Below are 12,463 nucleotides of genomic sequence, written 5' to 3' on the forward strand. Positions count from 1 at the left end.
TAAGGAGGTAGTTCAAATCTATTGTGGGAAGTAAAATATATATTTCATAATGTAAGTAATTGGGAAGAAAAGGTTTTGGTGAGGGAATAATAAATGTTACTAACTTGCATCTTACGTGCTAGTGACCAGTATTATAGATATTAAATCTGAGGCCTGTATTTTCTGTGTCATAAGCAGTGTAATAGTTTTATCATGTCAGTCATATTATATATTGCTGGATAATTTTGCAGTATTACAGCCATAGAGAGATTGCAGTCAGGTTTGTGCAGTAGCAGAACCAATGCAAACACTGAGTAATACCGCCTGCAATCTAGTTTCCACTTGATAGTAATGGCTGTGCCAGAGTACCAGAGCTGAGCCACACATTTAAGCAACATAATTACACCAAATTATCTTTCCATTTCAACCACCTACTTTTAGTCCAGATCTATTTCAATTGATTACGGACTACACCCAATTTTTAAAAAAAGTGCTCTTTAATTTGAACCGGCATTTTATTCAAAATTGGAATTGCTACCCTCCAAATAAATAGGGTTTGATTCCATAGTCTTTGTTTATTCTCACATTTGTTTGTCGCACATCAAGCACAGTAGTTCCTTCAGGTATTCAGTCAGTTAGTGGCCAGTCGTCCTTTAATCGATTCCCAATATAAATGCACTTCCAAAAACGGCAGGGAATGTAGAGGAAAGCTTGAATTTGGAAGGTGCAGGGCAGAGAAAAGAATAAATGGAGCAAATTCAGACAGTGGAGGACCAGAACAAGGTTGTAATTCCCATGTGATTGGTACTGTCCTGCTTGCAAACATCGAACAGTGCAGGGAAGAGCACATGGATTCTGTCTATGGTTGGTCCACTATTGGAAAGCAGTTGCTTCATATCACTGGCCCCACTATTGGCTGATCCCTTGCTAAGTTTTGCTGGACTGTTGACGGTTTAATTTTTCAAACCAGATCCAAAGTTAGTGTAATTGTCTTGCATTCCAGTCAAGTGTCTGTAATGGGAACGCACAGCTCTACCAGCTGAATCCAGTACACCTCAGTAACAAGAGCTGCTCGTCAGTCTTGCAGGGATGGGTCTGATGCTGAAGGCGCAGGTGCCTGGGCATTTGTGGGGTCGCAAGCGTCACTGCCGCTTAGCTTTGTATGGCCGGGAACGTTTCCGCCGGTCTGGTTTGCGCTGTTTGTGCAGGCGCCCAATGCTTACGCCCTGTCTCCTCCGCACGGAGATGTTCTGCTCCACAAGGCTGGCCAGCATTCCTATAGGGAGAATTAGAGAGCAGCAATCAATAACTCAGAGATCTGTTAGTCGGTTAGATTGGGACTCACCTTGAGCAACGGTGACTTTGCTCAAGTAACCTTTCCATTTCACTTTCAGAAACATCCCCCTATGGCCAGCAGCATGGTTTTTCCCAGTCTACCCAAAGCACAATCCATCTAATTTTGAACAATAATGACATCAAGCTACATACAAAATGTTCAGTCTGGAATGAGGAGCATGAAAAGGAGGGTTTCCATTTCAAGAATTAGCTCTCATTTTTATTTACACACTCCGCATAAGCTTGGTTGCTAACATGGCATTACCTGCAGACCATTTAAGTGGCTTTGACCTACTTTAAGGACTTGTTTGCAGGTTTCCTAATTCCATCATTTAATTTCCAACAACATTCACAGTTAGGGGCTGTCAAAATTAAGATTGCTCCGTGGGTTTCCTTTAAATTCAGTGATCATTAGATAGAGGATTTTTAGCACTAGGGGACTGAAACACAATCTGATTTCTTTTTAAAAACATATACATTTAGAGCACCCAATTCTTTTTTCCAATTAAGGGGCAATTTAGCGTGAACAATTCACCTACCCTGCACATCTTTTTGGGGTGTGGGGGTGAGACCCACGCAGACACGAGCAGAAAGTGCAAACTCCACACGGACAGTGACCCGGGGCCAGGATCGAACCTGGGTCCTCGGCGCTATGAGGCAGCAGTGCTAACCACTGCGCCACCGTGCTGCCCCTCACAATCTGATTTTTGCAGTCAATATTCTCAGGTTGCACACAAAGTGTTCACTTACTCAGTAACTGCTGTCCAAGGAACACCCTTCATATCATTTTCCAAACTCCCAAACTAGTCAATTAGAGACCCTCTCAAGTTGGATTGTTCTACAATGAGGACCAAAGACCAATTCCAGTATAGCCAGCAAAGGGCAGCTGTGGGAGGAATTTTCAAGGTATCTGGACTGGTCTTGAGTCCAGGGTAGAAGGCCAAATCCCTTGCTACCATGAAGCAATTAAATTTAACTGTCAATACTTGCTAATAGACCCTCCTGAGTATGTGCCTGGGTCGAGAAAGGGAGTAAGTGACTCTTGCACAATGTGGTCTCACTCTATCAAAAGCAGAAAGATGACTCAATTAACTTGTTAATTAAAAAAACACAGCTTGTAATAACTCCAACTGCATGTACTAAGTCTGGGATTAGTCCCATAAAGTGCAACCTTGAAGATACAAAAGTGTTGAGACTGCAACATACCAGATACTTCTATACAAAAAGGCAGATCAGGCTAGAGCTGACCATCCCCAATATGATGTCGTAATGCTGTTCCCAATTGAAAAGAAACTCAAATGGCCTCAAAGGCTTTGGAAAACTGTCCCTTACCTTCTTGAGACAGCATAGAGATGAATGTACAGATAAACTCATCGTAATTGTGGGTTCTTCGCTGATCATCAATCTGCTCAAAAGTAACACAAAAATTTCACAGAGAAACTGCTTATAAAAGGTTTGTAAAACAAATAAATGGGTGACAATTTAATACGTAGATGTCCAGCAACATCCTATCTAATGGCCATCAGTACAGCTCAGAGCAGCTTCAACTACAGACCCAGCACTTATTCTCCTTCTCATTCTTACTTCAGTTTTTCTCTTCACATAACATCAAGAAGGATGTTAGGCCACTCCTGCCCAATTTCTTTCCAATAGACCAACTGAAAACAAATTTGGGTATGGTCCAAAATGGGGGTCTACTGGCTGTTCTGTGTTACAAAATCAAATGTTCTCCAAATATCCACTATCAGCAACGTGACTCGTGCTGGATCAGAGATCCAAGAAAACACCTTTCTCATTGGTCATTGAAGAAAGTGTCGGATGGTATAAATTGATTGGTGTCAAGCAGTGTATTTATTCAGTGGAAGTGAGGGGGACAGAGAGAGAGAGAGATCAGGTATCATTTCTATTCACCTTGTATTTCTTGCGCTTTTCCACCTCCTCCTTGAGGCATACCTCACAGTTAGAGATCTCGGCCTCCACACACTTCAGTAAAGCCAGCAGCTCCTGGAAAAACACAAACACTGGTAGAGAGGACAGCGGCTAGTTTTCCAGAAAGAAGTTAGCTAACAATAAACAGTACACTATCTCTCTGTTTCTCACTTGCTGCTAAGAGGGAAAGTGTAAATAATTAGAAATAAAATTGTTGAAACTTGTGTTTTTCATTGAACGTGTCTTTTTTCAGCTCCTGAGGTAATTGTGATTTGGTCCTGTTTATTCATTGATTGTCATTGAAAAGAGAGGTGAGCTCTCTTTTCCGGATCCACTGTAGCTGTTCAGAACTGTGCCTGCAGGAGACAGCAGCAATGGGATCAATGTAATTATTGTGGCAACTAGAAAGTCAACACAGCAACACAGGGCTCTTGCCATCCCAAATAAAAAGGGTGTGCCAGGCAATCATCTGCAGCAGCGCTATCTTTGGCATTTAACTAGTTTTCTCCTGCTTTCTCCCCTGTTGAAGTTGATGGAGTTTAGTTCATAGGTGCCAGCAATCTTCCGTTACCAAGGCCTGTTGCTCTTAACCAATATCCACTATCCAACAAGATTTACAGATAGCATCAGGTGCAGGAATCCTGGTTAACCTCACCTCTACCTAACCTGGTGAGATTAACTGTATGATCCTTAGCTCTGCCCCTGCACCTGATTCTGTATAGAGTGAAGATGAAACCCGAGACATTCTTTGTCATATAGCTCAGAACCACACAGTGCAATCATCTTCCTATCTATCTGAATCCTTCCATTTATTGCAATGATGGTCAGTCACTCACCTTGGGGGAATACTTTTCTGCCATATTTTGCTCATTGCTTCCACCTAGAAATTTCTCCTTCCTGTCACAGGACCCCAGGGAGTCTTTTCCATCCTCCATTTTGACTTCTGTGGACCTCTCCACACTGTGAGGCAATGGTGAGCTTTTAATGGAGTCTGTTTTCTGCTGGTCTGTAACCAAAGAGGTGATAGGTAAAAATTAAATTATGGTCATATAGCAGTTAATAGACCTTTTCCTAAACATTTGAAACTGAACATCAAGGAATGTCAACCACAAATTATAGGGCTGTTATAAATTTGGATTTAAATATTCTAGTGTGTTCTGCACTGCTGGTTACACCTACCAGTAAGATCTTACATTCAAGAGTGTGCTGACACTATCCAGTGTCTGATCACACAATAGCATAATCCAAGAGTCTAAAAAAGAAAACCTCCTGGGATAGGAACTGGATACTTGTTCCTCTCATTGGTTCCCCATTTGCACTTGGCTAGTCGATCAGTAAGCTGTTTGTATTTTGCTACCTATTTTGGTACAATAATTATCATAGAATATTTTGAGATCGGTATATCTTGAGATCAGTGTAGAGAGGGACGTAATAAAAAGTGACGGAGACTAACAAAGTGCTTTGGCTGTGTTGGTATCACAGACTAACATCCTTATTTCGCCAACATTTATGTGGTTAGCGCCAGGTGAACCAGACATGACTTGGCTGATTTGGTGGTCAGATAAGAAAAACTTATAAATGGAAATAATCTAAAACTGGGTTTTGAAGATTGAGTGATGGGGCTGTGACTATTTCCATTGTCAGCTTGTTCCTTTGTGGAATTATCCTTGGGAAGAAAGTTTGTTGCTACGCTGTCTTGGAAAAAAATGGTCTTTATAGTTTGTGTGGATGGCTGCCTCGTATTTTGTCATTGCTGGAGGGCAGTAGGTACTTGCTTCTGTCAATTCCCACCAGCCCATTCCATATTTTATAGAACATGGTAAGCATATTTGTACTCCTTTCTTTGCTGTAGTGGTTCCCATTCCAAATCTTTGATCAAGCTTGTGACTGGTGTCTTTACCATACTGATTCATGCAGGAACATGCTTCTGTCTTTGGATCGCTTTTCAGTCTTATTTATATCTCATCATACAAGGCTCCCACACACAACTTACATATTCCAGGATTGGGTGAACATATTTTTGGTAAGCCATAGCTATGATATTTCTGTTGCCAAAGATTCCATTTCAGAAATCCAAGAAGCCTGTTTGCTTTGGATGTTATCTGCTGAATGTGGAATCCTCTTTGAAGATTGTTTTTTAAGATGACACTCACGGTATGATTGTTTATTTACCTGCTGGAGAACATGACTACAGAACTTATTATCTGTTGGTGGATCATTTTTTGGTGATGTGCATGAAAGAGCATTTTTGGCATTGAATGCCATCTTCCATTGGTCCTGCTGTTTTTGCAATTTCCAAAGATCATCTTGCAATGGACTGATATGATTTTGATTTTTCCCTGATATGTAAACCTTGCAGTCATCTGCAAATAAGTGCATCCTGTTTTTTTAACTTGTTGGGAAGGCCATTTATGTATGTCGAGAATAGTAAAGGTCCCAACACAGTTTCCTGCGACACTCCGGGGAGGAAATCTCTTGGAGATGATTCGCCATCACACCTAACTCTTTTGTCTTCTGTTGCTAAGAAGGTACTGGATCCAATTTAATAACGTTCCCTTGATTCCATAATAATGTAAAAACATTAAAAAAAAAATTTTTTTTAATAAGAGTACCCAATTTATTTTTCTAATTAAGGGGCAATTTAGCGTGGCCAACCCACCTACCCTACACATCTTTCGGTTGTGTGGGTAAAACCCACGCAAAGACAGGGAGAATGAGCAAACTCCACACGGACAGTGACCCAGAGCCGGGATCGAACCTGGGACCTCGGCGCCGTGAGACAGCAGTGCCACTGCGCCACTGTGCTGCCCCTTTCCATAATAATGGAGTTTGAACAAGAGCTTTTCATGAGGAACTTTGTCAAAGGTTTTTGAGAAATCCAGCATTACCATGTGAGTAGTTCCACCTTATTTGAGACTTGAAGCTATGCCATCGACAGTTTGCAAAAGCTGTGTTTCGGTCGATCTTTTAATCAAAACCTATCTCACGGAGGCCAGGGAGTCTTAGCTGCAGTAAAAATGGGGACAAACTGGTGCCTTGTCAATGTGACAAATCGATTAGCTTTACATCAATACTGGCAAAACAATTAAAATCATAGTGATGTTGTGCTACAAACGAGTCGCTCTTTCAGTGGATGTACATAAATGATTATTTACAGTGTTCCCCAACTCTTAAAAGTGACGACCCATTACTTTCTCCCAGTTTCTTTCTCATCTCTCCTGGTTTCAAACTCCAGTTTCTTTTCCGAACATCTCCTGAAGGCGTTGACCTAATTTTTTTCCCTAACCTCTCTTAAAGGCGCTGACTCTTGCAGGGGTTCATGACTCCAGCAGTGCCAACAATGCAGTGGCCATTTTACCAAATATCACCATATCCCCATGATGTTTGTAGGCAACCCAAGCATATCTTGACTCAAGGCTCAGTTGATAGCACTTTTACCTCTTAGTCAGGGGGTTGAGGGTTCAAACCCCACTCCAGGGTTTGAGCAAACACATAGGCTGGAACTTCAAAATGGAAGGTGCAATTTATTCAGTCTTTAACTTCAAGACGTAAGGAATTAAGAAGATATTGTTCGAAGGAGAGCAAGGAATTCCCTGCTTTAACCAGCACAACTATAAACTGGTCTTATGTCATATTTGGTGTTTCTGTGTTCATGGCCAACATTTTGGTTACATAACAACAATGTAGCATTTTCAGACACCATGAGGATGTGACAGGGTGCTATACAAGTGCACACTTCCTTGTTACTTTCTTATAGTTGGAATATAATCTGTCCTTACACATGTGTGCAGCGGGACAATGAAATATGAAACGAAAGAGGTGCTTTGTAAAGTGAATGGGATCATTGCTCAATTTCTTCACTCTCAATACTGGGGACACTGAGGGTAATTATTATGCTGAGCTCAGCTAGTTTGGTAGAATCTAGAGACGGGGATTTTCCTGGTCTCAATGGGACAGATACTCACTGCACCAGGGTAGAGAGAAACTGTTTCCCCTGGTTGGGTGTCTAGGACTAGGAGGCATAGTCTAAAAATTAGAGCCAGACCCCGCAGGAGTTAAAATTGGGAAACACGTCTATGCACAAAGGGTGGTGGAAGTGTGAAACTCTCTTCCGCTATTGGCAATTGATGCAAGATCAAATTGTTAATTTTCAAACCAAAATGATATTATTTGTTCATAAAAGATATTACGGGACATGGGCCAAAGGTGAGGTTATGGGAGTCCCTTCACAGATAAGCCACAATATCACTGAACAGAGGAACAGACGTAAGGGGCTAAATGGTCCACTCCTGTTCTTATCTTTCTCATTGCAAGACTTCACCATGTCTCCATAACCTCTCATCATCTAGCTCCTACCTGTGATTCCGAGGGTTTGCAGCATTCCTTCATCTCCCAGGTGCAATAGGTTTGTGCTAACAACTGGCCCAAGGTCACGTACAGCTCGGTTGTAACGCATACAGTCCACTCGGGACAGACTTTCCTCTTCCCCAAACAGTACTTTGGAGATGTGGGAAGTGACTGGGCTCGAAGGACGGGTGGGGTTGGCTGAACGGATAGGAGAACGGAGTGGAGAGTTGAAAGCACTTCCGATCTCTGAGGCGGTGTCTGTACTCTCGTTGCTGGGGGTTGGAGAAGGCTGGGAATGGGCAGAAACGCCACCGCCAATGGTTTTTATGGAAAGAGGAATCGACAAGTCTTTCTGGGATTCCTTTAACTTCTCAGTAAGCACGTTGATAGTGTTGGGCTGCAGAAGGGAGAGCTGCTTGCTGGATCGTTGCTCCTGTAACAGATGATTCTTCTTTTTATACCTGCACATAAAGAACAAAAAGGAAATATATTTTGCATGATGTTGAGACAATGCAGCAAATAGCTTAAACATATTACACTTGCATACAACATGCTCAATAACTTGGTTAGGTTGTAACTACACCAACAATCAGCCAAGGGCTGGATGAGTATGTGACCATATAGGTATTGAGCCAAAGCCATGTCAAGGATCTCTGAATATTCAATAGATGTACTATTGACTAGTGTGGGTCTGGCACCTTAAAGTTTCCAGGTTTCACCCCTAATTTGTGCAGAGATACAGTTGTCTTTGTTGCCTAGAGGTCAGGACTGCAGTCAGGTTTCTTATTCCGAATGACTATCCTGTAACATTCTGCCATATTGGCTATGATTGGCTGTGAACAGTTTGGGGCTTTGTTCTAATGTCCACTGGGTTGAACAGCCTGCCAAAACTCATTATTCAGGCAATTAACAGTAAGAATGGATGTGGCATTGTAGGGTGAAGGACATTCTGTGCAATCTGCCCCCAGCATGAGTGGGCGCAGGAAAGGAAGCAGATGTGGGCTTATGTTCTGGAGCGGGGCGAGGCTCTGATAGATGAGCTCACTAAATAATAGACACCATATGTCCATATGTGAACATAGCTGGTAAGGGTCAGTAAGCAATTTGACTACGAGAGACCTCACAACCAAGTCCATTCTTTTGTCATTCATACGTGGGGTTTTCAGCAGTAAGGAGTGAGAATCCTCACTGAATTTTCTGATCCTTCACCCTGACCAACTGTAGCATCCATTTTTCTGGTTGACATCACTAATTGCATACATGGCTAGAATTAAACCTGAGATCTTCTTGCTCTATACAGTTCAGTTCAATCCCTAAACTAGTTTATTTATCAATCAAGTCAAAGGGGGAATATGTTGGGGGTATTTTACATAATGACTGTATGAATGACCTGACGATCACTAACTGACAGCAGAACCACTGACCTGACCTTTCCCCCTGTTTTCTGCCTGGCTTCTCCTCTTCTGAATGTGGTGACTCCCTGCTGCAGTATGCTACCAACAGTCCATGATACCTTTCGGGAGCTGAATCCCTGAGAACTGATTATGTACTGGACTGACCTGATAGCTGTGTTGGTGTTCTGACAATCTTCCTCCTCTTCCTCATCGTACTCATCATCATTGTCCGAGTAACGGTGATGCTGGGGGTTGGGCAGTCGGCTACGACCAACACCAGATGCAAGGTCTTCCTCTTCCTGTGGAAAGTGACAAGTGGTAACAACTGACCTGACTACTAAGCTGAAACATCCCGTTTGCTCATACTGGGGTTAAGACTTACATTTATATAGCGCTTTCCAGCACTTCAGAACTTTGCACTTCACAGCCAAATAATACTTTTGAAGTGTAGCCACTGTTGGAATGTAGTGGCGACAGCCAATTTCCACACATCAAACTCCCACAACAACAATGTGATAATGATCAGATAATCTGCCTTAGTAATGCTGATTGAAGGATTACTATCATAAGGTCAGAAGTGGGGATGCTTGTCGATGATTGCAGAATGTTCAGAACCATTCATGACTGCTCAGATACAGAAGCGCCTGTGGTCATATGCAACAAGACCTGGACAACATTATGGTTTAAGCTGATAAGTGGCAAGTAACATTCGCATCACACAAGTGGCAGGCAATGACCATATCCAACAAGAGAGAATCCAACCATTTCCCCATGACATTCAATGGCATTCCGTTGGAATGTGAGTCGTATAGGCCCATATCGCTGTTAAATACGGATGTGAAAGTGCCGACTAAATTAGTGGTGGGAAGGATGGAAGGTTGTGTCCCAGAGGTGGCTGCAGAGGATCAAACAGGCTTCGTAAAGGGCAGGCAGCTTTCTAGTAATATAAGGAGGCTGTTAAACATTATTATGACCCTGTCGAGAACTCAGGTACTGTCCATAGATGCAGAAAAGGCATTTGACCAGGTGGAGTGGCGCTAAGGGGCAGCACGGTAGCACAAGTGGCTAGCACTGTGGCTTCACCGCGCCAGGGTCCCAGGTTCGATTCCCCCTTGGGTCACTGTCTGTGCGGAGTCTGCACGGAGTCTGCACATTCTCACCGTGTCTATGTGGGTTTCCTCCAGGCGCTCCAGTTTCCTCCCACAGTCCAAAGGCGTGCAGGGTAGGTGGATTGGCCATGATAGATTGCCCTTAGTGATCAACAAGGTTAGGGGGGGTTATTGAGTTATTGGGTTACGGGGATAGGGTGGAAGTTAGGGCTTAAGTGGGTCAGTGCAGACTCGATGGGCCGAATGGCCGCCTTATGTACTTTATGTTCTATGTACCTGTTTGAGGTCCTGGGAAGGTTCAGGTTTGGGCCAAAGTTTGTGGCATGGGTGTGCCTGTTATATGCGAGTGCAGAGACCAACAATATGGGCTCACGAAAATTTGTACTGCACAGGGGAACAAGGCAAGGGTGCCCGCTGTCGCCGTTGTTGTTTGCGCTGACTATAGAGCCTCTGGCAATGGCTCTTAGGGGGTTGACAGAGTGCCAGGGATTACGAGGGGACGAAGGGAGCATCGTGTGTCACTATACACGGATGACCTACTATTGTATGTACCGGACCCGTTGGAGTGGATGGAGAGGATCATGGGCCTGTTGGGGAAGTTTGGGGCGTTCTCAGGATACAAGCTAAATGTAGGGAAAAGTGAAGTGTTCCCGGTGAACGAGTTGGGTCAGCGAGTCAACCTAGGGGGGGCTGCCATTCAAGTTGCCCAGAGAGAGGCTTAGATAGCCGGGGAGTCAGGTAGTGAGGGAATGGGCGATGCTACATAAATGGAATCTAATGAAGCTGGTGGAGGAGATCAGGGAGGATCTGAAGAGGTGGGACAGATTGCACCTGACTCTGGCAATCTGGGAGGTGAAGATGAACTTCTGCCGGGGTTCCTGTTCATATTCCAGACACTTCGGATCTTTGTACCGAAGACCTTCTTTCAAAATCTGGATATGATTATCTCAGACTTTGTATGGGCAGGGAAGAAGGTGCCATGGGTTACAGAGAAAGAGGCAGAAGGGAGGGTTGGCGTTGCCGAACCTGCTGAACTATCACTGGGTGGCGAACGTGGAGAAGGTGAGGCAGTGGTGGGAAGGACAGGGGGCAGAATAAGTTAGGATGGAGGAAGAATTCTGGAGCGGGTCCAGCTTGAGGGCTCTGGTGACGGCGGCACTGCCAACGGCGCCAAGGAAATATGAGAAGAGTCCGGTGGTGCAGTCCACAGTAAAGGTCAGGAAACAGCTGAGGTGGCATTTCAGGATAGAAGGGGTGCTGGTGTTGGCGCTGCTGCACGAAAACCACAGCTTTGAGCCGGGTGGGGTTAGATGGTATGTATAGGATGTGGAGAGAAGTGCGGCTGCTTAAGGTGAGGGATCTGAATCTGGAAGACTTAAGATGAGTCTGATACAGTTCAAGGTAGTACCCAGGTACATATGACTTGGGCAAGAATGACTGGGTTCTTCCGTGGAGTGGCAGACGAGTGTGAGACGTGTGGGCGAGGACCAGCGAATCACATACAAATGTTCTGGAGCTGCGAAAAGTTGGAGGGATTCTGGGCAGGAGTGTTCACGGCGCCAACAAGGATAGTGGGGGAGGATTTTGAGCCGGACCCTTTAGTGGCGATATTTGGGATATCGAAGAAGCTGGAGCTGATGGAGGGGACGAAGGCCGATGTTGTGGCCTTCACCTCTCTGATTGCCGGGCGAAGAATTTTATTGGAGTGGCAGTCGGCATCGCCACCGGGGATAGCGACCTGGCTGGGGTCTTACATGACTTTCTTTGGCTCAAAAAGATCAAATACAAACTCAGGGGTTCAGCGGAGGACTTCGAGGCAAGGTGGGGGATATTCATGGCCGTGTTTGAGAAGTTGTTCGTCACGGGGGGAGGAGAGTTACAAAAAAAGAGGAAAATTTGTACAAACTGTATAGTTGTGTGTTGGGGAGCTCGCTTCCCGAATTGTTTATGTTTTGTAACTTTTTATATAAGTTTGGAGTAAAATACATTTAAAAAAAGACATTCAATGGCATTGCCATTACTGAATCCTCCACCATCAACTTCTTGAGGGTTACCATTAACCAGAAACTGAACTGAACCAGCCATATAAATATTGTAGCTACAAGAACAAGTCAGAGGTTGGGAATTCTGCGGAAAGTAACTCATCTCCTAAGTCCCCAAAGCCTGTCCACCATCTACAAGGTGCAAGTCAGGAGTGTAATGGAATACTCTGCACTTGCCTGAATGAGTGCAGCTCCAACACTCAAGATGTTTGACACCATCCAGGACAAAGCAGCCCACTTGATTGCCACCCCAACCACCACCTTCAACTTCATCAGCAACAGCCATAAACCGTGAAAGGATAAATGAAAGGCACACCTCCAACCTTAG

At 44.0% G+C, this 12,463-nt stretch overlaps 1 protein-coding gene across 2 annotated transcripts in view; it reads right to left on the reverse strand.

Annotated features, from left to right (window-relative positions):
- Positions 1-457: 457 nt before the first annotated feature.
- The window catches only part of bap1 (BRCA1 associated protein-1 (ubiquitin carboxy-terminal hydrolase)), an 81,230-nt gene continuing 69,224 nt past the window's right edge, over positions 458-12,463 (reverse strand). For both annotated transcript variants that reach the window (XM_038810801.1, XM_038810802.1), the window contains exons 12-17: positions 9,150-9,283; positions 7,600-8,051; positions 4,080-4,249; positions 3,226-3,318; positions 2,647-2,719; positions 458-1,255 (exon numbers count right to left, since the gene is read on the reverse strand). In XM_038810801.1, the coding sequence (XP_038666729.1) occupies positions 1,122-1,255; positions 2,647-2,719; positions 3,226-3,318; positions 4,080-4,249; positions 7,600-8,051; positions 9,150-9,283 (1,056 nt within the window). In that variant the 3' untranslated portion in view covers positions 458-1,121. The remainder of the gene's footprint in view (positions 1,256-2,646; positions 2,720-3,225; positions 3,319-4,079; positions 4,250-7,599; positions 8,052-9,149; positions 9,284-12,463) is intronic.

Source organism: Scyliorhinus canicula, chromosome 11, assembly GCF_902713615.1.
Source record: "Scyliorhinus canicula chromosome 11, sScyCan1.1, whole genome shotgun sequence".
In the NCBI taxonomy this organism is placed as follows: Eukaryota; Metazoa; Chordata; class Chondrichthyes; order Carcharhiniformes; family Scyliorhinidae; genus Scyliorhinus; species Scyliorhinus canicula.